At 47.9% G+C, this 27,610-nt stretch overlaps 1 protein-coding gene across 5 annotated transcripts in view; it reads right to left on the reverse strand.

The window, feature by feature from the left end:
• The window catches only part of Nav1 (neuron navigator 1), a 239,969-nt gene that overhangs the window by 65,291 nt on the left and 147,068 nt on the right, over positions 1 to 27,610 (reverse strand). For 4 of the 5 annotated variants that reach the window (XM_060364356.1, XM_021636656.2, XM_021636654.2 and 1 more), the window contains exon 6: positions 27,061 to 27,426. In XM_060364356.1, the coding sequence (XP_060220339.1) occupies positions 27,061 to 27,426 (366 nt within the window). Of the gene's footprint in view, positions 1 to 5,985; positions 6,197 to 27,060; positions 27,427 to 27,610 lie in introns of those variants that run through there. The other variant, XM_021636657.2, reaches the window with a different exon arrangement.

A 27,610-nucleotide genomic window follows, 5' to 3' on the forward strand; every position in this document is an offset into this window, starting at 1 on the left:
ACAGTCTCACGCGTTTGAACACTTGGTCCCTACATGATGTTGCTGTCTGGAGAGGATCAGACGGTGCAGCCTTGCTGGGGGAAGAGCATCACTGCGGTGAGGGGCTGTGAAATTAAAAGCCTGCTGCCACTTCCACTTGCCACTTCTGCATCTGCTCGTGTTTGAAGATGTGAGCTCCCAGTTTCCTGTTCCTGCCACATCGCCTGCTGCTTGCTGCCATGCTTCCCTGTCATGATGGACCCTATTGCTCTCGAACTGTATTCCCACCTGCCATGACAGACTGGAACCATAAGCACAAATAACTTTCATAAGTTGCTTTGGTCATGGTGTTTTATCACAGCCACAGAAAGCAACTAATACATGATCCAAATGTGATACAATACAGGATAAGCAGATATCTGAAGCTGTCCCATTATATGAGCTTCTACAATGTATTCTATCAGTGCTTTGTAGTCATCATCACAAGATCATTACTAAATAACACATAAGTCATTTGAATAAAGGTCCTATGAGCTATGATTGGACAAAACTAGCACCATATCAAGAGCTAATATGGAAAAACAGACATAAATAGACTTGTTAGAATGCAACTTCTCAGGAGGTTGGGGAATCTCATTAGCAACTTTTTTTTTTTTTTTTTTTTTTTTTTTTTAAATAGAAAGTGACCATCCCCAAAAGGATCTTACTTATTCTCAGGTCTGTAGCTAGCTGCAAGTCCTCAGTCTTACATATTGTAGAGAGGAATGCTTGCATCACTATCACCCTCTCCAGTAGTTACAGGGAGCAAGAGAACACTCAAAAAGCACCTGGTTCAGTCCAGCAAATGCAGTGGGTAGACAATTCCCTCTATCTCCTTTATGGCAAACACCAACCTACTACTATGCAAATGGTTCCTGCAGTAATACATCAAGTAGGAAATTGCACATATATACATTGTGTGTTTGTGTGTGTGTGTATATATATATATATATATATATTACTATATATAGTATGTAAGTAATAAATGTGGTTTACAGTGTCTTCCGTCTGCCCATGGGGTGCGTCAATCATTTCTTGACTGAGCTCAACATTCAGGGACCAGTGACCAGGCTGTGGTATATTCTGTGTATATGCACACAAGGAGAGAAGTGGAGACAAAGAATTTTGATGTTCTCTCCTTTTCAATATTTCTTCCCCCACCAGGTATGGTGGCACTCATTAGTAACCCCAACACTGGGGAGGCTGACATGGGAAGATAGTGAGCTTGAAGCCAGCCTGGGCTATAAAGTGTGATCTGATCTCAAGCTGTCACAAGTCTTCTAAGACCCAAAGAATCACCCACAAGTTGAGCATTTCCAGGAAATCCCTGAGGTTGGAATTATCTGACTGCACTTTAGTGTCAGGGGCAAGGACAGTTCATTATTTCCTGAGCATAACTAGAGGTGACACTGGTCTCTGGGCCCCAACAGAACAAGCCAGTGGCATTATGTAAAGCTTCCAAATGTCTGGTGTCACATCATGCTCAGAGCTCTTCAGATTGGGTAGGGGAAGAGAAATCAGTCATCAGTCTCAAAGAATTCTGCCTCACAGGCTGCGTCTGTAGGACTAAAGAAGCTACCCCGATGGAGGACCCAAGCAGACCACATGGAAGATGACACCCCCTCATAACCCTCCCCTGTCTGTAGAAAAGTCTTATTTTTCTCTTCCAGGAGCAGTTAAAATGCCACCTTCCCTATGAAGCCATTCATAGCCATTCCAAGGACGGAATCTCCAAAGATTGCCCTGTTCTCTACCCATTCCACCCTTTCTCGTCACACTGCGCCCTTCTGCCATTATTCACTCCTGTATTTCTCACAGTTTGAAATGTGTGAATCCATTAACTTTAAAATTTTTATTTATTATTATTGTATGTGCATGTGTGTATATGTGAGAGTGCAGGTATGTGCAAACCAGGTGAATGCACACACAACGTGCTAGTGGAGGTCAGAGGACAACTTTTGGAAGCTGTTTCTTTCCTGTTGCCTTGGGATCCAGGAATCGAACTCGGTTCATCAGGCTTGTGTGCCAAGTGGTTGTAAATCCACTGAGCCACTTCACAGGCCCACATATGTTAACTTCTGTCTGTTTTCATTGCAAGACTACAAGCTTCTGGAATGTGAGGTCTATCCCTGCCTTGCTGCATGGTATTACATTCCCAGTATCATGCCTGACATCTGAAGTGCTCACTTGGGTCTGTGGAACAAGTGAACGGCTGGATAACTTAAATCTAAGGGCTCTGGGATTCGGCTGTTCCTCTGGCATCAGCAGCATAGTAGTTGGCATAGAGTCATCACACACAGTAAATGCTGAATGAATAAATCTTCATGAAAAGCATCTTAAAAACAGTTTTAAGAAGAGATGTACATTTATGTATGTGGTCATTAAAATGTGAGTTACTATAAACAAAGCAGAATTTAGACTATTAAAATCGAAAGGTGGGCAATTAAAAACTTAAGTAAAGATCAAAGATTGTAAGTCAGGGATTCCACAATCTTCTTGTTTTGACTGTTATGCTGATAGGCTCTATCCTTAGAACTCCAGCAAGCTGGAAGGAATAGATGAAAAGAAACAGGCCAGGTGGACATGGTGGCACATGCCTTTAACTCCAGCTCTTGGGAAGCAGAGGCAAGCAGATCTCTGAATTTGAGGCTAGTCTGGGGTGGGGGGAGAAAAGAAAAAAAAGGAAGAAACACAACTTAAAGAGTTTCTTGTGGGTGGGAGGAACCTCAATTGGTCCATACTTGCCCTTGTGTAAGCAAGCTTGTGTTTAAAGCACTCTGCTTTCCACATTACGTCACCGTCCTCTCTGCACCCCAATGAGGTAAGTAAGAGTTATATGCCTGTGTCACAGAGAAAGAAACAGAAGCAGAGCCTGAGCAGCCTGTGTCTCGTCACAAAGCTAGTCAGCAGTGGAGTGACTTACAAATCAGGTCAGTGGACTCCAAGTGCGCAAATATTCCCTTCCACATTCCTGCCAGAGTCTGAGGCTAACCCAAGCTAACCCAAAGCCTTTGCTGAGGCCTCCAACCAGCCCCAGCTTCAACATCTCCAGTGGCTTGGGTTGGTGCCACTGAGAACAGCCTCCTGATATCACGGTAGTTAAGAGTTGCTTTTCCAGTCAAGACAGATGACTGATGATGTCCACTGTGATCTTGGACATGTCTACTTGCCTTCAATCTCTCTATTTGTGAGATGGGATGATAAGAATTTTAAGAAAACAAAACAAAACAAAACACTATACATGGCCGAGAAGACTAAATGGGTATCCACAAAGCCCTTAGCCTCGGCAATGCTTTGGAGCACCATGGTATAGTGAGGAAAGGTGACTGGCCGGGGCTGCTACTGCTTTCTGCAATCCTGTTGTTAAGTTGCTTCCTGCTCAGCTCATCCCTCCTTTCTTCCCATGCTTCTGAGCCAGGGCAGAGGCCTTGCAGGAAGAGGTTAAGCCTGCAAATGAGGTTTGCCTGTGGTGTGCCTGTCTAGCCTCATAAAACCCCTTAACGAGAAGCAGCTCGTTGGCTTTGTTGTCCTTAGGCAATTGTCCTCTCACAGAGACTGCATTTGTGCCAAACCAAAACCCTGTCCTAGGGAACTGCTATGTGGCTCCGTGGGCTGTGTGAGGCACAACCTGCAGTGAACAGGTATTATTGCCCCTGATTCCCAGGCTATACCTAAGCGCCAGGAAGGAGTATAGGAGGGCTGAAGGGGATGCAAGCTTGGACTTCCGATTTCCTGTTTGAAAGATAGAGACTAGTCCTCCTCAGGAGAACCTATTGCTTGGGGTGTGCAAGACAATGCTTAGGGACACATCTTTCCATGGCAGAGGCAGTAATGCTGGGCATCTGCTCTAGGGCAAGGAGGCACGGGCTGAGAGCAGATCAAAAGTTGGTCATGAAGGATGTGAGGGTCAATTAAGTCATTCACCTTGTATCCTCCCATCCTCCCTCCCTGTGCTATCTCCTTCTGAGCTTGAGGGGAGCTGGAGTATGCAAGGAAAACATCTCTTTGATCCCCTACTGGCTTCATATAAACATAATTTCCAGGAAATTTCTAGTCGTCCCCAGTGCAAAGGCATGGATGGGCTAAGCTCCCCCTCTGTGGACTAGAGCCAGGCTAGTTAAAATTTATAACTGAAGTGCAGCAATTTGAGGACCAACCTACATTTTACAGCATCCCCTCTCCCTGCCTACCATTCACATTCGGCCTGCAAATCTCCGGCTTGGACGGAGGGGAAACCACAGGCTCAGCCCCACCCCCGGGAAGGTGTAATGAGACCTTTTTTTTTCTTTTCTCCCCACCCCCAAAGCAGTACACCTGCCCAGAAACTGAGCCATGTGTGTCCTCAACAGCTGTGGCCCCAGGACAGGGCACTCAGCTCATTCAACAACAGCCAGGTTCCCTGGGGACAGGGTGGCTTTTCTGGGATGGCATGAGACCAAAGATGGGGACAGGAAAAGACATCAACTGAGAAGAAACCTTGTACCCAGAGAGGGTGGATGTACAGGAAGAAGCAGTGATGGACGCTGGGAGTCACTCGGGGTATCTTCAGGGCTTCTGGAGTTTAGGGAACGCGATGAACATGTCTCGATGAGGGGGCAATGCTACAATTTCCCCAGGGCACACCTTGCGTGGAACCTAAGTTAGTGCGGGCTTGGAGGCGATGAACCTCACCTTCCTTCCACCTTCTCCAGGACTCACTGAACAGTGCACAGCTTAGCCAAGGTCTCACTCAAAGAATCCCCGGAGGTCCCTAAATGGATCTATTCTCCATTCATGAACAGCCTCACCGGTGGTGGGAACAATCCTGCCAGTCACTGCATTCCGGGGCCTCTCCAAGGTTTCTGCCTGGGTACTGTATGGTTGGGGACAAAAAAGTCTGGGGGCCTGTACCCACAGTTCTGCAGAAGAAAACGGGCCTCCTTCCCAAGCACTGGCCAATTCTTTGCTCCTATCCTACCCTGTTCTTTCGTGAAGCAGAGTTACAACGTGGTGCTCCCTCCAAGGAAACATCAGGAGTCTCTAGGGGGCAAGTCGAGGCTCCCCAGGAGAGCAAAGGAAATCATGCGGTAGGCGTGGCTACTGCACCTAGCACAACTTCCGATCTCTAATTCCCTCAGGTCACCTAGGTCTGAGGGAACCCAGTGTAGACCTCAGGATAATAGCCTAAGACGGGAAGCTCTCGGAAACTCATAAAGGCCAGCTCAGGCCGTGGTAATAGTCCACTTCTCGCAGTTTGGTGCACTTTCCTAGCCAGCTCAGGGGACTTGGGGTGTGTGTGTGTGTGTGTGTGTGTGTGTGTGTGTGCGCGCGCGCGCGCTGTGGTCACACTCAATTCCCCTTTTCAGACTCCTAGCACGTCCTCACTTTACAGCAGAGGGCTGTACCTCAGTCTCCTCAAATCACAGGACTCTGATTTCTTAAACCCTCCCAGGACACAGTCCCACTCCAAGGGATCAGGCAGCTGTAGGGTCACAAATTCAATGACCCCTCCCTTCCCTCCGGTCCTATCTTTGGGTCTCCCACCACCTCCTTCCCGGATGTAAGGCCCAGAATTAGGGATAACCTTGGCCGAGTGGGCCAGAGCTACAGCCCCCCCCCCTCCGGACAGCCGCCCTGGTCCCTGAGGACCCTGACCTGGCTCTACAGCCTCCGAAGCCGCAAACCACAGACCTTGGAGTTCAATCAATTCTTGCTATTGTCTGAATTCGTCTAGGTCTTTCCGAATGGAATCTCTCCCTCCAGGATCCCCTTTCCATACCTCTCCGCCCCCCCTCCACCCCCGCCCCAAATAGCAGCGAGCCAAAAGGGGGAAACCAGAGGCTCTGGGTGCTGGCAGTCCTTGCTCTGACAGAGAAACCCGGCCAAGACCCTCCTCCTTGCGGACCCCACACCACCGCCCGAGGCTGCAGATGCGGAGGAGCTGGGAGCCGTGCTGGTGGGCTTACCCTAAACCAGCTCCAGGCTTACCTGCGGGGGAAATTCACCGTCCTTCCTGACCTGGGCAGGGGCAGATGAAGCATCTTCCCTGGCTCAGGCGCCCATTCAGTGGGGGAGCACCCAATGCACACGGGACAGCTTTCGCCTGGTACGCGGCGGGCACCCCAAATCGTAAGAGCCGCCAACCACGCGGAGGGGCGGACGCCGTACTGGTCGCCGGCCCTGTGCTCCCTTTTTTCTGCACAGCCGGCCTAGTACTTAAGCTCCAGCTGTACTTAAAGCGACAGAGCCCAATTTCGCTGTCGCTGACTTCTGTCCCGAGCCCCAGCGAAGCAGGCTGCCAGCGGGCTCTTTAACGCCCAGAGCAGGTAGACAAAGAGCTACCGCAGCCTCCACGGTCTCGGTGGCCTCCGCCGCCTCTGCAGCCGGAAGGTGTGGAGATGGTGGGGGGTGGAGGGAGGACCTCGACCTCCACCTGGGCTGCTCCTGAGTTAACCCCTTGAATGCCAGCAAAGGTCCTGCAGGCGGCTCGCCTGGCGCTGCAGAGGTTGATGGGGGCGTGAGCAGCTGGTCATTTCCAGGTCTCCCCGGCAGGGAGCCGAGGTGGTGCACGGGTGGGTAGGGTTAAAGAGGCCTGGGCAGAGCCTCCTCTCAGAGAGGTCCTTTCTAGCCGACTCCTCACCACTTACTAGGCTTTTTATAAATTACTCAAAATTGGCGTACCGAATCCATACTTATCCTTGAAACAAGATGAAGGTCAGAGGGGGCTGCATATTGATAGAGGTTGGCTCTGGACCGTTATACTAGGGGTGGGGTATGATGATGTGACCTCTCTCCTTTCTGAATACCGTTAAAGGGTGGGGTGGTAGTTAGCGGATGACAGAAGAGGTCAGAGGTGTGCTTGCGGCGAAATGGGCTTGGGGGGAGTTTAGGGGTTTGGGGACTGTAATTCACAGTCCCCAAACTAGGGTCTGCGTCCTCGTCCAGGAGGCATTTTCAGAGGACAGATTAAAGAAAAAAAAGAAAAAAAAATCCCAAGACACCCGTCTTTAACCGAGGGTATGAAAAACGGCATGGTTCAAACCTTGGGACTTTTCTGCCCTCAGGGCCCAGCTGTGACAACTTACTGTAAGTCAAAGGAGACAGAGAGAGAGAGAGAGAGAGAGAGAGAGAGAGAGAGAGAGAGAGAGAGATGCATAGGGCAGCAGTTCTCAACCTGTAGGTCGCGACCCCTCTGGGATCCACCAACTGGTTTGCAAGGGTTGCCCAAGACAATAGGAAAACACAGATATTTACACTGCGATCTGTAACAGCAGAATTACAGTTATGAAGTAGCAGCGAAAGCAATTTTATGGTTGGAGGTGATGACACATGAGGAACTGTATTAAAGGGTGGCAGCATTAGGAAGGTTGGGCACCACTGTGACAGGTCTGACTGCTTCCCCTGCTGCCTCCAGTCCTCAAGCCTTAAAGGAAGAGGCTCCATGCCAGATGTGTCTCCAGCCAGATGTGAACTGGCAAGCTAGGAAGACTGCGTTTGAGAAGTGGATGGATTGTGTCTTCAATTCTTCCTTTAAAAGCCCTACGAGGAGGCCAACAGGATAGGATGGCTCAAGTACTGTGGCGTTAGCCTCTTGCTAAGCTTAGACCAAGTTCAATTCCCTGGGTGGCCATGGTGGAACAAGAGAACAGACTCCTGCAAATCATTCTCTGACATGCATACATAGGTCATGGCACATACACAGCCGCACATACACACAAAAACAAATATAAAATAAAATTTTACAAACTTAAAGATCCCATGAGTGCTGATCTAAGATGGCTGTGAACCACAAAGCAGTGCTCTCAAGTCTGAGCAGCGCTCTGGGACTGAGGCTGCTGTTCCCTTAGACTTCAGGGCATCTGCTTTGGCTTTAGATTTCACAAATGTTAGGGAACAGCAGATTGACATTCCTGAAAGCCTGCCTTGTCTTAGCCTTGACAAAGGTCTGATGGGACTTTGAGTTTTCCCCTTAAAGCCTGCCTTTCCCCAGACCTGTGACTGTTCAGGGACACTGATCTGGGGCTGCAGTTCCCAGGAATGAAGCAGGTTCGTAGGGACCTTTGTCCCTGAAAAGGCTTGGCTGGGGGAGGGAGTTATAGCAAAGGTATACCACTGTTGAGTTCCACAAACATACTTAGAGATTCAGGGAGAGAGGGAAGCTGCAGTGATCCTGGCACCTACCCTTCGGGCTACCTACTCCTTGGAATGGTAGAACAGAACATTTCATCACATATTTCAAGGAGTTTGGGTAGTAAGGTTTAGGAAAGATGCACTTCCCAAGCACACTGGCTTTGTAGGAAGTGAGAGCAAGGCAAATGGTCTCCCTAATATATTCTTCCATCTCAGTCCAGAAAGGGTGTTGTGGGACCTATGCCCTGTCTTGGCCTCCCATCCTCACCACTATCATAGAGAGGGAATGAGCAGTTTCTTCTCCCTGGAGGTTCTGTCCCACTGCTGTGTTAGAGCTGGCCTGGGTCATCTGGGGAACAGCTTACAGCACCATGAGGGATTCTCTTTAGCCCCAACCAGCGTGAATCCTGGATAAAATGGCTGTGTCAGCCAGAAGAATGTCATCAGCAGGGGATGTTGTTCTCCAAATCTAGCTGTAGGTTTTCCATAAGGCTTTTTTTCTTTGTGGCTTTCTGGTCAGAGCTGGAGGGAGGATCTGAGGAAGGGTAAGGAATGGGAGTTTACTTGGAGTAATGGTGTGTGTGTGTGTGTGTGTGTGAATGCTCTGTCCCAGAGCATTCCTTTACAGACACCTAGAGACAACAGGGCCATATTCTTTCTTATATCTGGCAGCTTGTCTACTCAACAGCCTCCTCTGACTCCATCTTCATCTTGCATCCAAATGAACCAGGCCATAATGTGAACAAGTCTTGGCCAGCAGCTTAGCCACAAAGAAGGGGCTCTCAGCTTTATGTCCCTGCTAAGAGGATTCCAGGCTTGAGGATCTCCTCCCCAAGATGGATTTCTGAGCTGGCAGAATTCAGCAGAACAAGAGGCTCCCTCCATGTGCCATTCCCTCCCTCAAGGGAAGCTGCACCTCATGGAATCTCTACTTTTCTGTGTAGGATAGGGTGGTCTTTTACAGGGGAAGAAGCAGGGCTCTGGAGGCTTTACTACTTAAATAAATAGCATACAAATTAGCACTGCTATTTTCAGCCCACAGGTCAGGGCACTTTGGTAATTGGACTGCAGCATTGAAGAGAAATGCTGTCCAGGGCTTTTGTGAAGTCAGAAAAACAGCCTTCCCTGTCAAATTGGGCCTACTCCCATGCTTGAAGAGGGGCTGGCCTTGTCCACCATGAAGGTATAGCAAAGTGGGGGTGACATGGTGGCCCTGGCTACAGAGGAGAGGCATGTAGGGGTGACTCTGAGTGCTTCTTTCTGAGAAAAGGGAGACACCTGCTGAAAGGGAGCTGGGTACCAGGCACTCTTCCAGAAAGAACTGCCAGCCAACAAGGGTGAGAGGAAAAAGGCCTATGTGTGTCAGATAGACACCCTCTGTGCTCCCTTGGCACTTCTCTTCAGAGATCCCTTGGGAGCTATGACCTCATTTATCTCCCATGCCAGTGCCATCAGAGTGCCTCTTTACAAAGGGGAAACTGAGGTTTGGAAAGACTGAAAAATGCCCAAAGCAGAGTGTAGATCCCAGACTCATGTGCATAAGTCCTTTAGGAGTTTCTCAAGGATGATTTATGCTCCTTAACCCCATGTCCCAGATATTGAAGAGTCTCTGTCTGGGCGCTCTTGGATAACATCCCCTTGTCAGCAAAGATACCTAAAAGAGGGTTTGAGTGGTTCAAGTTGCATCCCTGACAATAACTTCAAAGGTTGATATAGTTGGTTAGAATGGGGCAAACAAAAAGAAGCTGGCGAGGTAGTTTGGCATGCTTTGCATTCTAAGGTCACTTGGCTAAGAGTTTCTGGGGGCTAGTATCACCTGTCTGGGACCACATACCTGATTTCCTGGTGAGGCCCTGGAGCACACTGAGTCCTTGGGAAGATGCTTCCACTTTATTCCTTGACCTGCCTGATTTCTTCTTTCTCACCAATTCTGAGGCTATGGAATGTCTCCATAGGTTGTAGCCTGTCAGAGTACCTCCCTCCAGTCCTGTACCGGGGGTGGAGCATGGAGACTACTCCACACACTTGAGCTAAGCCAGTAACAGCTTTCTTTTCATTTTTGTCATTTGTTTGTTTGAGACACAGTCTCACTGTGCATGTGGCATAGGCTGGCCTTAAACTTGTGAGTCTCAGCCCCCTCGGTACTGGGATTGCAAGTGTGTGTGTTCTCATGTACAGCCACTAGTAGAATCTCGGCAGTAACAGGCATAAAGTGGAGTGATTAAAAAGAGAATTAAACAAAAATGGTTGGACAGGGAAAGAGAAAGGATTTGGGAGAGGCAGTCAGCACACTGTGGTAGAACTGTGAGGAAATTTTCTGGCTACTTCCCTAATCCTGCTTCAAAGACCTACTCCAGATCTCCCAATGACTCCCAAATCTTGATGAATTCATTTGTTTTTGCTTGGCTTTGAGAGAAATATCTAGAAAAATGATTTCCAGCGTCTTTTCTCAAAGAACCTAGTGATCTAAGGCCAGGTAGCTATCATTACATTTTCTTCAGAGCATTCATGGTCAGGAGGGTTTAAAAGTGGCCTAAGGCCACAGGTGTTGCCATGGTGATTTCACTCCTAGGTCAGGAATCACCAGTGAACGTCATGACCTGTTGGCAATGTCTGAGGTCTTTCATAGCTCTTGTGGGAGCTTTCCTTCTTTCCTAATGACCCAGCCAGCCCCCAGGCCCAGTCTGGACCAGATTCAACTCAGAGATCAGATCTATCTATCTATCTATCTATCTATCTATCTATCTATCTATCTATTTTTGTTTTTGTTTTTGTTTTTGTTTTTGTTTTTCGAGACAGGGTTTCTCTGTATAGCCTTGGACATCCTGCACTTACTTTGTAGACCAGGGTGGCCTCAGACTCACAAAGATTTGTCTTCTTCTACCTCCCTGAGTGCAGAGATCAGATCTTAAAAGACTTGAGAGACCACCATGCCTAGCCACAGACCCTGCTACAGATAAGGCCCATAACAGCTAAGTGATGTGCGTAGCATTCCTACATGCAACCCAAGCTTCTTGGTTCCTAGACTAGTGTTTCCCCAGACAGTGGTAGCACTTCTTGCTAGGTCTCTCTGGCAGGCCAGCATGGGACTCAGATTGAAAGGTAAGTATGGAAGGTCAGTCTGTGGAGCAGTTTGAATGGAGGCATTGAGAATCAGCAGATGTGCGGTGGAGAGTTCCAAAGCCAGTTTCTAGTCCCAGCTCAGATTGCTCTAGGGTGGCAAATGAGCCAGCTGAGGGAAGGGGCCCTGCTCCCAGCTGTGTTATTGCTCAGCAAATATTTATATAACCTTTGCCAAGACCTGCCTTTCCCACTAACCCTGCAGTTGGAAACAGCAGAGAAGAGAGCCTCAGCAGATGTTTCACGGTAAGCTAGCATCTTCACAGGCCTCACTTACCATCCCTGTGAGGGCAGAGGATGCTGGGGAGGGAGAATGAAGGACACTGGAAGAGGTTGCTGCACTAGCAAGTGCCTGATGAGCTGGGGCTGTGGGGTGGAGAGATGTGTGGATGGTGCCACTGAGTACCAGTGTGTCTGTGAGCATGTGTGTGTTCATGTGTACTGTACATATATCAACTCACTTAATCAGGAAAACTGTCATGCTTCTGCCTCTACACCAGGTGTGACAACCATCTGCTTGTGTCTGTATTACTGCAGAGGCCTCCTGTCACACTGCCTGGTTCCTCGAGTGTCCCTGATCTCACAGTAAATTACAGCACCCCTTCCCTGAAGTCCTCCAGTGGCTTTCCCTCTCACAAGAGACAGCCCTCATCATGGCACACCTGGCCCCTAGCTAACTCCTGACCTCCTTTCTGACCACTCTCTTCTCTGTTTACTTTGCTTCAGCCACACTGACCTCCTTCTGGTTCCCTGAACATATATTTACTCTTGCCTTGGGGCCTTTGCACATGCTCTTCTGCTTGTTGGAGCGAAGAAAGCTTTCCTGACCACTCTCTCTCAAATGGCCTGCACCCCTTGCTCTCTACTCAACCTTGCTTTCCCTTACAGTGCAGCGTCCTTTAAGGTTATGTTCTGATTTTTATGCATTTGCTTGCCACTTCATTCTCGGTGAGCTTAACAACAATGCCCATGTCTTCTCTTCCTGTAGCCACAGTGTCTGCCATGCAGTGGGAATTCCAGAAAGTATTCACTCACTGTATTAACAAACACCATGCTGTGGGCATTAGCACCTCCTTTCCAGAGTGAAGCAAAAACAGGCAAGGCAACATCCCCAGGTGGTAGGAAGTATCGAGCTGAAAATGAAACCATAGTCAGTCAGGCACTAGAATGTTCTGTAGAATGGCACTCTGCCTCCCCAGAAAAGGGAACTAACCACAGGTGCTGGTGAAGGCCTAAGAGATTGGATAGCTGCTGCCTCCCCAACTGCTATGGGATCTTTGAGTGGGAAGCACAGGTGGAAATGCTTTGCCTGGGCCGACTCCAGAGAACAGGGGACATCTGGGAGAAGTTCACTTCAGCTTGGGCTGGAACCACTGGCTAACCACAGGGCCATTCTTCCAAAGCTCATTAGGGGTTGGAAAGGGAAATGACAGCCAGATAAACCCTGGCCTCACCTAATAATGTTCAGTGGAACAGCAGTGGCCCTGGGAGCCCCTGCTCCTAGCTGCCCTATGGCCATGTGTACGGCCATGTGTACATAGTATTAATCCTGAACTGCCCCTTGTCATGACTTATAAGCTAAGGAACTGGAACTCAGCTTAACTGGCTGGTGGAATTCCATAGCTTCAAAGTGGTAGAATTGTTCTGAGAATGAAATCAAGCAACAGGGTAGAGGAAGCCTGAGGCATTGAGGGGGTGAGCAGTGAGAGGAGGGGGTGAGAGAGTGTGAGGAGCTAGGATGGGTGGGAGCTAGGTCTCCATCTCCCGGCTGGTGATGCCACACAGCAAGGAGAAGAACTCAGGGCAGAACCCTTGAATACAAGCTAGATGAGGGAGAAGTGAGGAATGGGAGACCCCACCTGTTCTTCCTGCTTGGGGTCAGGTGCGAGGTCACTCACTTCCTTCTGGAAGTCCCTCCTCCTCTCTGACATTCTGTTTATGTGGCTGTCCCATAAAGACTGTGCATGGCCTTACATACACATTGCTTCCACATCCAGCCGCCTCTCACACATGCTAAGACGGACCTCCCACACCGCCCATCTCTCCTTCTAGCTCCTGGGTATGCACAGAGCTTCAGCCCTATCTGTGGCACACACCTTACCCTCCCTCACCTGCTCTCTCTGTGAGCCTGCCATGCATATCCAGTAAGTGTCTATCCATTTCTGACATAGCTACATGCTTTGGATCTCTTTTCTACTTCACTTTTCAAATCCAGCCTTCCATGCATCCGCTGGTGCTTGCGCCACTGTCGTCAGGGTAGTGAAGGAAGAATAATTCTTTGGGGCATCCTCCTGAAGAGAGCTTGGTGGGTAAGCCTCCTGCCTGGTCTGCTGGCCTTTCTTCAGCTGCACTGAATGGTCCTTTGCTGCCCGGCCAGAAACATCTGATAGCCCAGAGGCCTGAGCTGGCCCCTCAGGAATATCCTGGGACAGCTAAGTCTTTGAGCTAGAGTCAAACAAGGATGCACATTCAGAGGCTTGGGTTGCTCAGTTGCCGCTGGCCCGGAACTCCCAGCTGTGGCCACTCTGTGGCTGTCCAATGTGAGGAAGATGGAGAGGTTGCTTAGGGGCGTGCCAGCAGAGGTCTCTAACAGTGATTCTCTCTGGGCCTTCAGCAGCATGGCCTGAGAGCCCAGCTGTGGACAGGAGAAGCCATGATGACTGTCTTTGGAAAGCTGCTGCACCAGTGGAAGGCATGTGGTACCCCCTCCACCATGCTCCCAGGCTTTAGGGAAACAGCAACACACAGCAAGGCCATGATAGACTGGGATGGGAGTTGGAGGTCTGGGCTTTGCTACAATTCTGCCACTTTGAAGGTATGGAATCCCACCAGCCAGTTAAGCTGAGTTCCAGTTCCTTAGCTTGTAAATCAAGGTAAAGAGTATCTAATTCATACTGTTGTTAAGATTAAATAAGATAATTCTATGTTAGTGTCTTATAAGCTATTCCTTTACGATTGTCAAGGAGTCATAAAAGCACAAATTACTGTAGTGCAAATTGTGCACATGAGGTTCTGAGCAGCCCAGAGTCAGACAGCAATCACACTGAAATGGGGGAAATTAGGGAAGGCTCCCAGATGAGAAGAGGATATGCAAAAGATGAGTATGGCAACCAAACCTCATCACCTCGGCAGGAAAAGTCTATTTCAAAGATGGCCCTTATAGCTTTGGATTTCTAGAAATTCAAACAAGAGAAGAGGGGAAAGACATATTCACTGAGCACCTACTGCATACCAAGTACTTTATATATACTGTACCCCGACAACAATACCAGTCCAAAAATGTTATTTATGCTTAGAACAAACAGCTTTCCTGAAGCCTCAGAGACGGGATCTGACATAGCCTATTGGACCTCCAAACTTGTGGTAATATCAGCTTGCATAAAACTTTCAGGCTCGCACAAGCCCAGCTGGCTTATCACAAAACATATGGGTTGTGGAGCAAAGGAGGAGGCTGACAGTTAAAAAGGAGAGACGAATGGACAGGGAGACAGGTGGGCAGGGCTGATAGAGCAAAGCCACACTCGTCTCAACAGCTTTCCTCAAGCCTGTCCTCCCTGAGTGTCAGCCAAATTGCATGTCATCACACTCAGTGAAAACTCCAGCAGCTCAATTGTAGGTTACTAGGACACCCAGAGGAGAGGCCCCTCCTCAGTCAGCATCTGTTGCCAGAGCAACAGGCATGCATCCTGCAGCCCCTCTGGAATATTCGGCTTACTCAGGTTTCAAGAGACACTGCACAAGATACACACTAACTCTGCAGAAGGAGAATGGTCCACTGTTGCGTTTTGTGGATTAATAGAATTTTGAGAGTCAAGGGTTCTCTCAAATTAGCCCCTTCCATCACAGCAGCCGATGAAATCTGATTCTATACACCCCTTCCCTCTTTTGCTTCTTACTTCCTTTTCATGGCGTTTGTGTCTCACACTCTCCTCCACTCACTTGTCTCATACATGCACCTGACACCTGACATCTGACACACAGGCATTGTGTCTGTGACCCAGACAGAACAGGCTGAAAGTGCTAATGCCACTAGGAGCAAATAACCATGCTTCTTTGACCCGTGTCAAAGGCTCACTAACCTCCTAAAAATCTCCAAGCCTCAGGTGCCCATGGCCATAACCTGTGCACACCCTGTCTTCCTTCTCATGCCCATGCAGTCCCTGCTCCAGATCTGCATGCTCTGGAGATGCCTATCTCATGGTTTAATGTGTCATCTAAGATGGGGGCATGTGCTAGAAAATCTTCGGTGGGATGGGTTGGAGAGCTAGATGACTCAGGGGCTCAGAGGCTGTTCTTCCAAAGAGCCTGAGTTCAATTCCCAGCAACCACTTGGTGGCTCCTAACCATTTATAGTGAGAACTGGTGCCCTCTTCTGATGCAAAGGCATTCATGCAGGCAGAATGTTGTATAAATAATAAATAAATAAATAAATCTTTTAAAATAAACGATGTAGCACTTTTAAGGTGTAACTAGGTCACGACAGCACATATCCATGGTTGATTATGATGGGGGTGGGTTCCTGATAAAGCATGAGTTAAGCCCCGCCTCTCACGTATGTTCTCTTGACTTTCCCCTCAGAAGGTCCTTAGCAGACTAGCCCCTCAGTCTTGGACTCTCATCTCCCAGAAGGGTAAGGAATAAATCTCCGTGTTTTCATAAATGACCCCTTTGTAGCATTATAGCAGCACCCAGTGAACTAAGACGCCAGCCCCAACTACCCTTTGCATTAAGCAATGTTTGAGTATGGGCCAGCAAGCCCAGAGAGGGGGCCATGACGGGGAAGCCCAGGGTCACTGTGAACCTGGGCACAAACAGCTTAAGAGTCACTGTGAGCCCGGGCACAAACAGCTTAGTTCTTAGTTCTTTGTAAATTTATGTTTAAGTGTGTGTGTGTGTGTGTGTGTGTGTGTGTGTGTGTGTGTGTACATGAGGTACAAGTGCCCTCTGAAGATGTCAGATCCCCTGGAGCGGGACTTATAGGTGGTTGTGAGCCACCTTAATGTGGGAGCTAGGAACTGAACTCAGGTTCTCTGGAAGAGTAGCAGGCACCCAGCCACGGACCCATCTCTCCATTCCTAAAATTAACCTAGTTCTATGCGAGCTACATGCTGTACTCATGACTCAGAGCCCCAGCCACATGTGGGCACCACTTTCGAAGGAGAACATTGCATGCACAAGTGAAAAGGGTCAGAATGAGTCCATATTGCTTTAGCAAGTAAATTGTGCTTCTTACCAGTGAAGATTAGAAACACAATTTTCAGCATGAAGGAAGATGCATATTTGTAAATATGGTGTTACCATTACTGAGAACATGCATGTGATAGCTCAGGCCTGTTGGGGTGTTGATGTCTGTCACCACGTGACAAATGATGGGCAGCATGCATTGAGTCATTATGATATCTAAAGTAAACAAATTTAATTCTCACATCTTACAAGACAGGGTACTTCGGTCCACAGTCTTCAGCTGTGATAGCAAAAGAGGAGACAGGAGTGCATCTAGCCTTACATAAGATTATGTAAGAAAGAGGACCCAGCAGTCTGGCTGTGTGTTTCTAGCCACGATGCTGCTCTGGCAGCTGTGACATTTCTGTGTTGCTAAGCCTGATCTCAAAAGCCTGTCTAATTAACTGCATGCTGGGGGCAGGAGACACCCAAACGATGTCAAGACAGCACTGAAAAGCAATGAGACGCTTCTTCAAAAGAGAAGAAGGCCTACATCCAATGCATCATTTACCAAGTTTAAGTAACTTCACTTTGGCTTGGGTTTTGTGAGATATCCCTGGAGCCTCGGGACCTGGGACAGAGGCAGAATGATTGAGATAAAGTTTCTGCTGCATGAGTATGAGGGCCTGGGTTTGGATCCCCAGCATCCTTGTAAAAGCCAGGCATGGAAGCATGCATCTGTAATGCCAGCATTAGGGCTCATTGACCCCAATCTAGCTCCATCCATGAGCTCTAGTGTCAGTGAGAGACCTGGATCCTCACCCCCACCGCCAAAAAAAAAGTACCCCAGAAAGTATCCAACCTACCATCTATTTATTTCCATTTATTTAGTACCAGGGTATTATGATTTCAATGTGAAATGTGCCCCATAGGCTCATGTGTTTGAACGCTTGCTCCTCAGCACTGTTGGGGGGAGTGTGTCACTGGGAGAGGGCACTGAGGTTTTATAGCTTGGCCTACTCCCTGTCTCTTCTCTGCTTCCTGACAGTAGATGTGGTTTGATCACATTCACGTCACCCTGCCTCCTTGCCATGATAGACTGTACCTCTTCAAACTGTGAGCCAAAGAAAACCCTTCCTCCTTTAAGTTTCTTTGCCTAGATATCTGACCACAGTGATGAGAAAAGCACCCAGGGCTAGAACCCAAGGCTTCACATGCACTCGCCAAGTGCTCTACCGCCAAGCCACCTCCCTAGCACTGGTTCCTCCCCATGTGTCTATCCCTCACCACCAGACGTGTTCAGGGCAATGACAGAACTGGGCCAGCTGCCCACCAAAGGGATGCTTAAGAGTATCCAGGAAACAGAAGGCAAAGGCAAAGGAAGATTCAGGACAGTTCTCTCTGTCCAACTCCACTCAGGAGGCTCTCTTTGGGAAATTTGTGCAAGCCCAGTACCCTCACAGGGTTGTTGTCCCTGGCAGAGTTGGATGGGTATCAGGGCCTAGCAGTCAGGTGTGGGCTAAGCTGGAGGGCAGTAGATGGGGCTCCCGGGAGGTGGAGGTGGGAGGCTGTGTTATGAGACTGGAGGTGTCTCTTTAAGACTTGAGCTCAGTGCCTCAGGGATAAAGAGGCAGTCTGGGAGAAGGCAGGAGCCCACAGTTTATTTTATTTGACATTTTTCAACGCCAGGACACTTTAGAGCCAAAGAGGAAACGAATCCCATCTGTTGCTGAGCCCCCAAGCATAGTTCAAGAGGACAGGCTAGGGAGAAAAAGGAGAGGATGGGGGAGTGGAGAAAGAAAGAAGCCGGAACATCCAGCCACACACAGAGCACAGACACCACCTGGAAGAGACAGGGTGTGGCAGTCACAGCAAGCCCGCCCAGTTTACACAGAGCTCCCTCGAGATGGAGCCCACCGATGCTGTCCTACCGCTCTGTGGCCCTTGGCATAGGTTGTGCTATGGCAGTCCAGCCAGCACTGCAGATGACACACCTCTATAATATGAATGGCACCCCCTGGAGTTGTGGGGGTTGGAAGGCCTGTGGCTGGTTTGGACTGCCCCTTCCCATCAGTTACTGCCACAGAGTTCTAACACAGCCCACCCAGACCAGCCCTGACATAGACAGACATGGAGACACAAGTTAGAACCACATGGGGGATGAGATGGGGTGGGGCAGGTTGAGGGGACCCTGATTTCATGTCTCTCTGAAGTGCTTGGCCTCAGCACTTCAGTCTGCCTCTGGCCTTAGCTCCCTCCTGCCCATCTCTGGACTTTGGGATGGGAGGACAGATGGCTGGGAGACTTATCTTCTTACTTAGATTAAATTCCAGACCCCACTATTTTTAGAAAAACAAATTCCTTTTGTCTTTTCAAGGGGTAAAAATGTCCCAACCTGTCATCTGTGACAGTCTGCAGTGCCATGGGTTGAGTATCGCCCTGCAGGGCTGCTTCTGGTGTCACTCGGGTGATCAGTACAGGTGCCAGCTTTAAGAGGCTTGCTGACAGCCTGAGAACTTTCATGGGAGGGGTACCAGGACAGGAGGGGTCTGGAAAACTGGCTCATTTTAGAAAGTACTGACATTGGATGGGGACTATTTTCCTTCCTTCCTTCCTTCCTTCCTTCCTTCCTTCCTTCCTTCCTTCCTTCCTTCCTTCCTTTCTTTGTGTATGTGTCTGCTGGATAAGGTTGAAATTGGTCGTCTCTGGATAGCCAATTATTTGTGCTTGGTCTCTGATGACAAATGCTCTTTTCTCAGTGGGGTTTAAACAGTCTTCCCTGACTGGATGATTCCAGGTCTTCTAGGGTATCACATAGCCCTTAGGGCAGATTACAGTCCAGACCCTTCTCTGATAAGGAAACTGCTCTAGCAAGCATCTAGGAATTCCTAGAAATGCCCCAACCTGCTAAGGATCTTAGTCCAGCAGTGACCTTCAAGTGTTCTTGGAGACTCCACCCCCCCAAGGGATAATTAAGCACTGTATTATCTTTCTTGTGATAGGACTGTTAAGTATCCCATCAAATCAAACACAGTCACCCTCAAAATCCCTCCCTTTGCCCAGGGTTTATATTGTGCTTGATTTCACAGGAATAAAGGTTCATACTTCAATACCATCTGGGACCCATTGATTCAGAGAAGAGGACTGATGCTGAACATCCAAACTTGGGTTACCTGTCCAGGCCACTACCTGCCTACCACCGTGAGCTCCTGAACCACCGGAGGCTTGACTGCCAGTCGGCTAGCCTTGTGCTGCCTGCTGCAGGGGGCTTCCATTATTCACCGGGCTACGGCACTGCCTCAGCAACCAACCACTGACCTGACTCTCACCATATCTGCCTTCTGGTTGGTCTCCAGCTTCTGCCATGCTCAGCACAGCAGCTCAGTCAAGAGCTGTAACACAGCTGTAACACTTTGGTATTGCCATAGGCTCTGGAATGCCCAAGATCCCACTGCCACTGGCGATCTCACTGTCAAAAATTGAAACTGTAAGGCTCTGTGAAAAACCCTTTCCACACCTTGGCTTAGCGCACTTGGGCCTGGACCTCTATCTGCCCCTAAGAGAAACGGAACCACCATTCTCCGTCCAGGACCTCACCAGACATCTAGGCTCCTGCCATACAGGAACAACGTGTGTGTGTGTGTGTGTGTGTGTGTGTGTGTGTGTGTGTGTAGAGAGAGAGAGAGAGAGAAGAGCTGTGCAATCATTAGCAATCTGCTGACATATTTAGATGAGAAGTTATACTTATTTCATTTTCCCAGACAATAATATTTGAATTAATCAGCAAGAGTTATTATGAAGCAGGGACCAGCTGAATATTAATGATTTTTATAGAAATTAATACTATGTAAAAGGAGACTACTTCAAAATGTTGGGAGAACTTTTAGGAAAATATGGTTTCCTGAGTCAGCAGTGGTGCTCTGGGTAGGTATAAAAGGCTTTGAATTTGAATTTTTAAAAATTAGCTATAAAACTCATAGGAGAAAAGCTACACATCATTGCATTTACCAGTGATTTCTTGGGTGTGATCCCCAAAGCGCAGGCAATGAAGCAAAAAACATCAGATTGACTGGACTTTTTCAAAGTAAAAGACGTTAGCGGATGTAATGGTGTGCACCTGGGGTGCCAGCTGCTATGGGGGTCAAGGAAAGAGGATCAGTGGAGGCCAGGACTTCAAAATCAGTCTAGAAAACATAGTGAGATCCACACATACCCTCCTCAACCACTCTCTCTCTCTCTCTCTCTCTCTCTCTCTCTCTCTCTGAACCAGGCATCATATTGCACCTACAATTCTAGCACTCAAGTAGCTGAGGCATGCAGATCTTGAACTTGAGGCCAGTCTGGGTTATTTAATTTGATTTTGCCACAAACCAAAACAAAACCAAGACCATCCATAACCAAAACATTTTTTTATGTGTTTATCAAAGGACACTATCAATGAAAAGTAAAGGGGCACCACACAGAATGGTAGAAATTATTTATAAATCATATATGTAATAAAGGATTATTACCTAAAATATATAAAGAACTCTTAATAGCCAAATCCAGATAGTCTAAATTTTAAAGGGGAAAAGGTTTGAGTGGATGTTTCTGTGAAGAAAAGTGCCAAATTGTCAAAAGTCACTCAGAGACATCACTGCTCCTTAGGGAAGCGCAAACCAAAACCATAATGGGACATCATCTCCCCTTCATTAGAAAGGCTATGATTAAACAAGAGAAAAACAAAAAACACTGGTTGAGGATGTGGAGAGAGGGAAACTCTCACATGATTGTGGTGGGAATGAAAACTAGGGCAGGCATCACAGAGCACAGCGTGTTGGTTCCTTCAACAATGAGCCCTGCGGCTGGCAATGCCATGACTGGGTATACTGAAGATACGCCTGCGTCCACACTTTTATGGTAGCACAATACATAATAGCCAGGGCGCAGACTCAACCTGTGTGTTCACTGATGGATGAATGATAAATAAAATGTGGTGTACATCCGTGAAGGAATGTTAATCAACCGGAGAGAAGGAAATTCTGCCCCTTGCAGTCACTTGGATGAAAACAGAGAAACTCTGTGTTAACTGTAGTCCGTAAGGTGCACAAGGTTCATGGACCACTCAGATGTGGAAGCTGAAAGGTGGGTCTCCTTAGGAGAGAGCAGAGTGGTGGCTGTTGCTGGTGGATTGTATGGGGTAGCACAGAAGTACCGTTGGGACTGAAGAGTAACTTTTAAAAATAGATTTATTTTATCCTTTTTAAATAATTTATTTAATATTACTTTATGTGCATTACTGTGAAGATGTCAGATCCTTTGGAATTGGGGTTACAGACAGTTGTGATGAGTGCCATGTGGATGCTGGGAATTGAACCCGGGTCCTTTGGAAGAACAGACAGTGCTCTTAACCGCCAAGCCATCTCTTCAGCTCCAAGAATAACTTTGAACATTCCATGGCATTACTAAAGTATGAAAAATGTTTTCCAATAGTCTGTGGTTGATAGCAATTAATTGTATATTTCAAAATAACTGGTAGAGAAGATTTTTAAAATGTTTCTAACAAAGGAATTGATGTCTTAGTTGATGGATATGTTAATTACTTAATCTGACCACATTGTATACATATATTGAAATATGTACAATTACTTTCATAAAAAAAGAAAGAAAGAAAGAAAGAAAGAAAGAAAGAAAGAGAAAAAGAAAAGCCAGTGGCAGCACATGACTATAATCTAGTATGTGGGAGGTGGAGGCAGGAGAATCAGGAAATCATTCAAAGTCCTTTTTAGCTATACAGTGAGTTCAAGGCCCTCCTGTGTTCTATGGTTTCATTCTGTTTGAAAAACCAGAACTAAACAACAAAAACCATCAACTAACCCCCCAACCAAACAAAACCAAAAAATATATTTGAAAATACACAATGAAATATTTTTTTGACCATCATTGGATTTTTTTTTAATTTTTTTAAACTATATAATTTATTTAACTTTATTTTATGTGCATTGGTATGAAGGTGTCAGATCACCTGGAACAGACAGTTGTGAGCTGCCATGTGGGTACCGGGAATTGAACCTGGGTCCTTTGGAAGAACCAACAGTGCTCTTAACCACTGAGCCAACTCTCCAGCCCCCCATCATTGGATTTTAAGTGTTCCACAGAAGTCCTATGTTGGAGGCTCTGGGGTAGCAGATCCTTTAAGAGGCAGAACCTAGTATAATGCCTCAGGTCATTAGGAATGTCCCCTTAAAGGCTAGGAGATCTTGTTCTCATGGCAACTGGCTTCTCTGTGCCTTCCTGCATAATGTACTTCATTGCCACGGCCTCAAGGCAGCAGGGACAGCCAGCCATGGGCTGAAGCCTTAAGCATTGCAGGCATTTTACAGTATCAGGGAGCTGACTAGCACAATTCGGATGGCTACTTTTTCTTAAATAAGAAATTAATGCACAGTGAGCCGACAGAGAATGAAGAACTGGTGGCAATGTAAAATGGTCCAGCCTCAATGGAAAATAGTGGTTCTCAAAAGCGTATACATAGAACACTGTGACCAGCTCTTCCTGTATGTACACCCCAAAGAACTAAAAGCAAAGACGCAAACAGGTCTTTATACAAGGTTCATAGTAACCTAATTCCCAGTATCTAAAAGGTGGCTAAAAAGATGAAAGGACAAACAGAATATAGTACACACACTCCAGTGAATGTTATTCAGCCATAAAAAAAAAAAAAAAAAAAAAGGAAAGGAAATTGGGGTTGGAGAGATGGCTCAGTGGATAACAGCACTGGCTGCTCTTCCAGAGGACTTGGCTCAAACCCCAGCACCCACACGACTGCTCACAACTGTCTGTAACTCCAAGATCTGACACCCTCACACAGACATACATGCAGACGATACACCAATGCACATAAAATAAAACTACACAAATTTTAAAAAAGGAAATTCTGACACATCCCACAGTCTAGATAAGCTCTCATGATATTATGCTAGGTAACATGTATCAAAGACACTTGAGGGAGTTGCCTAGAATAGTCCAATCCACAGAGATAAACTTGCGGATGGTGGCTGCCAGGGTGGAGAGGGAAGCAGGAAGGAAGCCACTGCTGGATGGGAATGAAGTTTCAACTTGGTCACATGATATGTCCTGGAGGTGGACAGTGGTGTCAAGGGGTAACAACGTGAATGTATTTAGTGCCACTGAACTGCATGTTTCTTCTAACATGCTGACTCTCCTATATACTCCACTCGTTTTTAAACTTAATTTTAAGCACGTGACTGCTTTGGCAGCAGCATCAGAGTCTTTAGTCTATGGTGCTCGCTTGTTTGAAGAACATGCACTTGCTGAGTGATAAGCCAGGAAGCCACTGCTGCTATATAGGGCCAGGAGAGCTGACTTGAAGCTGAAGACAGCTGGAAAGAACCAGCCAGAGGCCAGTCCCCATGGATAACTGAGAGACGGTGAGAGTCACCGCTGTCCCTTGTGGCTCATGTGGCCAGCCTGTGGCCAACTGTGTTACCCAGGGGGAAGGCCAAAGGAGGCTCAGCAATCTGCTGCACTGTTCATATGGTTCAGCTCTGGAGGTCCCCGGGAAGTAGAAGTTTAGATGGCCATAGGCCCTGGCTGATGGGTGGATGCAGGTATCACCGTGTGGATGAAAAGGGTCCAACTCATCTTATAAACTGGAAAATCAATTTTCTTAGGAAAGTAATGTAAAACAACAACAACAAAAAAAAAAAAACAAAAAACAAAAAACAAAAAACTTGTATGCATGTTTTACCTGCATTTATTTTTGTGTACCACATGTACATCTAGTGCTGGAGACCAGAAAAGGGGTGTCAGATGCCCTGTGACTGGAGTTACAGGTGGGAGTGAGCGGCCCTTTCGGGTGCTAGGAATTGGAATCAGGTCCTCCGGAGTGCTCTTCACCACTGAGCCATCTCTCCAGTTCACTTTTACAAATTTCAAAATCTGGCTGAGAACCACAATGGGGACGAGAGTAATGGAAGCTGAGGAATGGCAGCTCAGGTTTACAAGGTCAACTGAGGATTTTTCTGGACTTTGGCATATCCTACTTTACTATGAAAGCACAATGTGTCATCTGAAAACACTTAACTGAGGAGCAATGGTCTGCATTAGAGTCTGCTTTAAATGGGTGCTATGAACTGATTTCTTTCAGTGCTAGCTTCCTAAGCACATTCAGGAGCCATTTGAATAGGAATGGCCTCATACACGCAAGTGTTTGAATGCTTAGCCCTTAGGGAGCGGCACTATTAGGAGGTGTGGCCTTCTTAGAGGAAGCCTGTCACTGGGAGGGCGGGCTTTGAGGTCTCCTATGCTCAAGATAGGCCTAGTGTGGCACACAATCCCCTTCTGTGGCCTGCGGATTAAGCTCCTTCTCTAGCACCAAGTCTGCCTGCATCCCACCGTGCTTCCTGCCAGGATGATAATGGACTAAACCTCTGAACTGTAAACCAGCCCCAATTAATTGTTTTCCTTTATAAGAGTTGCTATGGTCATGGTGTCTCTTCATAGCAATAAAACAATGACTAAGACAGACAGACTTCCGTTTATGGTCCTGGACAGGCACTCAGGGACAGAGAACACTTAAAATTAGGGCAAAAAGTTACCACTGATTGAAAACTGACCACAAAAGACATTGCAATGAATGAAATGACATTCCATTGTATGAAATGACATTGCAAACTAGGATCACAACCGACAGTCTCATCTACTTTGTGACTATTGTCATGACAGCCATTTATTTTATGTTCTCCGAGCTCTCTGGTTCCCAGCTGCGGAGTGAGTAGAGAGGTCGAGTTCCTCTTCACGCCGCTCTTGGGGACTTTGAATGAACTCAATCAAGGGCACAGGCATTACCCAGAGGAACTAGGATAAAAGGTGGGAGCTGGATGGTGGACAAAGGCAACACCTTTTCTTTCTTGTCGTCCCCTTAGACTTCTGTGCCTCACACCTCATGTCTGCAGGATTAGTCAGCTGCTACTAGATCTGCCCTTGCTGCTGATTCTGGGTGAGTGGGGACCAGTACAGACTATACACTCCTGTACACTCTCTGAGGACAAGGGTGTGTCTATTAGTCAGTCTGAGACTCTAACAACAGCTAACATTGTGAGGCATTTCACTGAGCCAGGAATTATACTAAGCCTTGTACTTATATTAACCCTTTTTATCTTCATAAGGGGCCATAGATAGTCCTACAGCTATGCATTCAGCAGATAGGCAGATTAAAGTCTAGAGGTTCACTAGCTAGCTCGAGCTCAGACAGCTAGTTAATTCTAGGAGTCCTGCTACTGTAGTCAGAGTGGGTCTCTCCATGCAGGGTCCTGTGCCTTGGTACTTTGGGGATATTAGTGGGGTCGTGACAATGCTCCCTGAGGGTGAGGGTCCTGCCAGTCTTGGAATTCCCTAGCATAGAGGCCACAGTCCTAAAACTTCAGCTCCATTATGTTTCCCTCTGTCCTATCAGGCTGACACCTCAGGGGACAAGGACCTGATGCCTCCTCACAGGCACTGGCCAGGGCATATGGTTTGTTTGGAGCAGCTTCTCCACCACCTTGGCTCTCCTTTCTCCCCACATAGGCTCTGACCACAGCAGCAGCTGGGTCCTGGATACAGCATGACTTATCTCCAGCCCAGCTCCAGGCTGGCGGATCTGAGCGTGAGGTCGGGCTGCCCCTGGGATCTGCCAGGGAGTAAACAAGCCATTCATGCGTCAGTTGTTTTGCTCCAGAGCAGCCTCATCAGCTGGACAGACCCTGACCAGATCTGCCAAGTTTATCCCCATGGGTGGGCTGTGGGCTGGGAGTGGTGGAGGGCCTGGAACTCAGCTCCGTCTCTCCATGCCCTTGAAGCTGCAGGATTTTATTAGGAGCAGTGATCTCTGGCAGTATTATTTTAGATATTTGAGAGTTAAGGAAAGGGCTTCTGCTGCTTTTCTAGGTGTCTTAGGAATGGAGACCCCCCCGCCCCAGAAAACCAAGAAGGAAGAATGGAAGTGGCAGTCTGCTGAGAGATACCCAAGAGAAATTTCCAGAACCATGCAGCACTATGGTTGCAGGGCTTGAATAAATTGGCCAGAATACCCCAAAACCCATCCGTTCAAAAATTTTCCTATCTTTTCACTTCCAAGACTGCCATGTCCAAGCTGTCTCCCCAAAGTGTACATTGTCTATTATGGCAGAAAAAGATGAACTGAGGATCCCTGGAGTGTCCAAGGACAGGAAAGAAGACTTAATAGACTAGGGTATGACATAGCGTGTGGCATTGTGGGTAGAAGAATTGCAGAAGCAGAAACCCAAAGATATAAGCCAAGGGCCAGAGTGATAAGGTAGGAGGTGTGGAATAGGAGACAGCATCCTTAGCCTCCTTTTGCAAATATGGAAGCAAATTAAATCATCTGCAACCTACCCAGTTAGCAGAAGAGCTGGCCTCAGAAACGTTCTCAGGGCTCTTTGGGTCTGACATTTTGGAGGACAGGATTAATGGACCAGCCCTATGCACTATGCCCCTCTAGAATAAGCCACATCTGTTTGCAGAACAGCCTTCTGCAGACCCCTTGTGTCACAGCACAGCAGACTCCTGAATTCCACTTCTACAATCCCCTCCCACTGCTCTTTCTGCTGCCTCCTGCACCCGCTGCCCAAGGGCCTCTGTGCTTACCCTGTCGTGATGTCATCATCCTCTGTCATGGTCTTGCCCATGAGGTCACTATCACTCATGTAGCCAGACTTGAGGTCCACCTCATCGGAGTCCAGGGACTCCACCAGCTCCAGGCGGGAGATGTGGCTGAGCTTGCTGGGGCTCCGCATGGGCATCGTGTGCGAGTAGTGCGCCCGTTCCCCATGCATATACCACGCTGGCGGCCCCTCGGAACGGCAGCTCCCCCCGACAGAGGGAGCATCACCGGCCTGCAGCCGGGGGCTGGACTGGCCATAGCGCCAAGAGAGAGGAGAGGAGCGGTTGGAGAGGCTGGATACACTGCGGGGGTTGGCGTCATCGCTGTCGTAACAGGTCATCTCCAGGGAGCTGCGGAGGGAGCAGACAGCACAGATTCAGTCCTCAGCCCAGCCGCTCTGTGCCGAGCTGGGATGCCCCTCTGTGGGGGCTTCTGAGTGTCTGTTCCATGGTTACAGAAAGGACCAGTGAGGCCCGGTGGGTGAGGGAGAGTGGAGGCGACCGATCACCAGAGCTCTGCAGACCTTGACTATTC

The sequence above is a fragment of the Meriones unguiculatus genome, chromosome 11 (assembly GCF_030254825.1).
Source record: "Meriones unguiculatus strain TT.TT164.6M chromosome 11, Bangor_MerUng_6.1, whole genome shotgun sequence".
NCBI lineage: Eukaryota > Metazoa > Chordata > Mammalia > Rodentia > Muridae > Meriones > Meriones unguiculatus.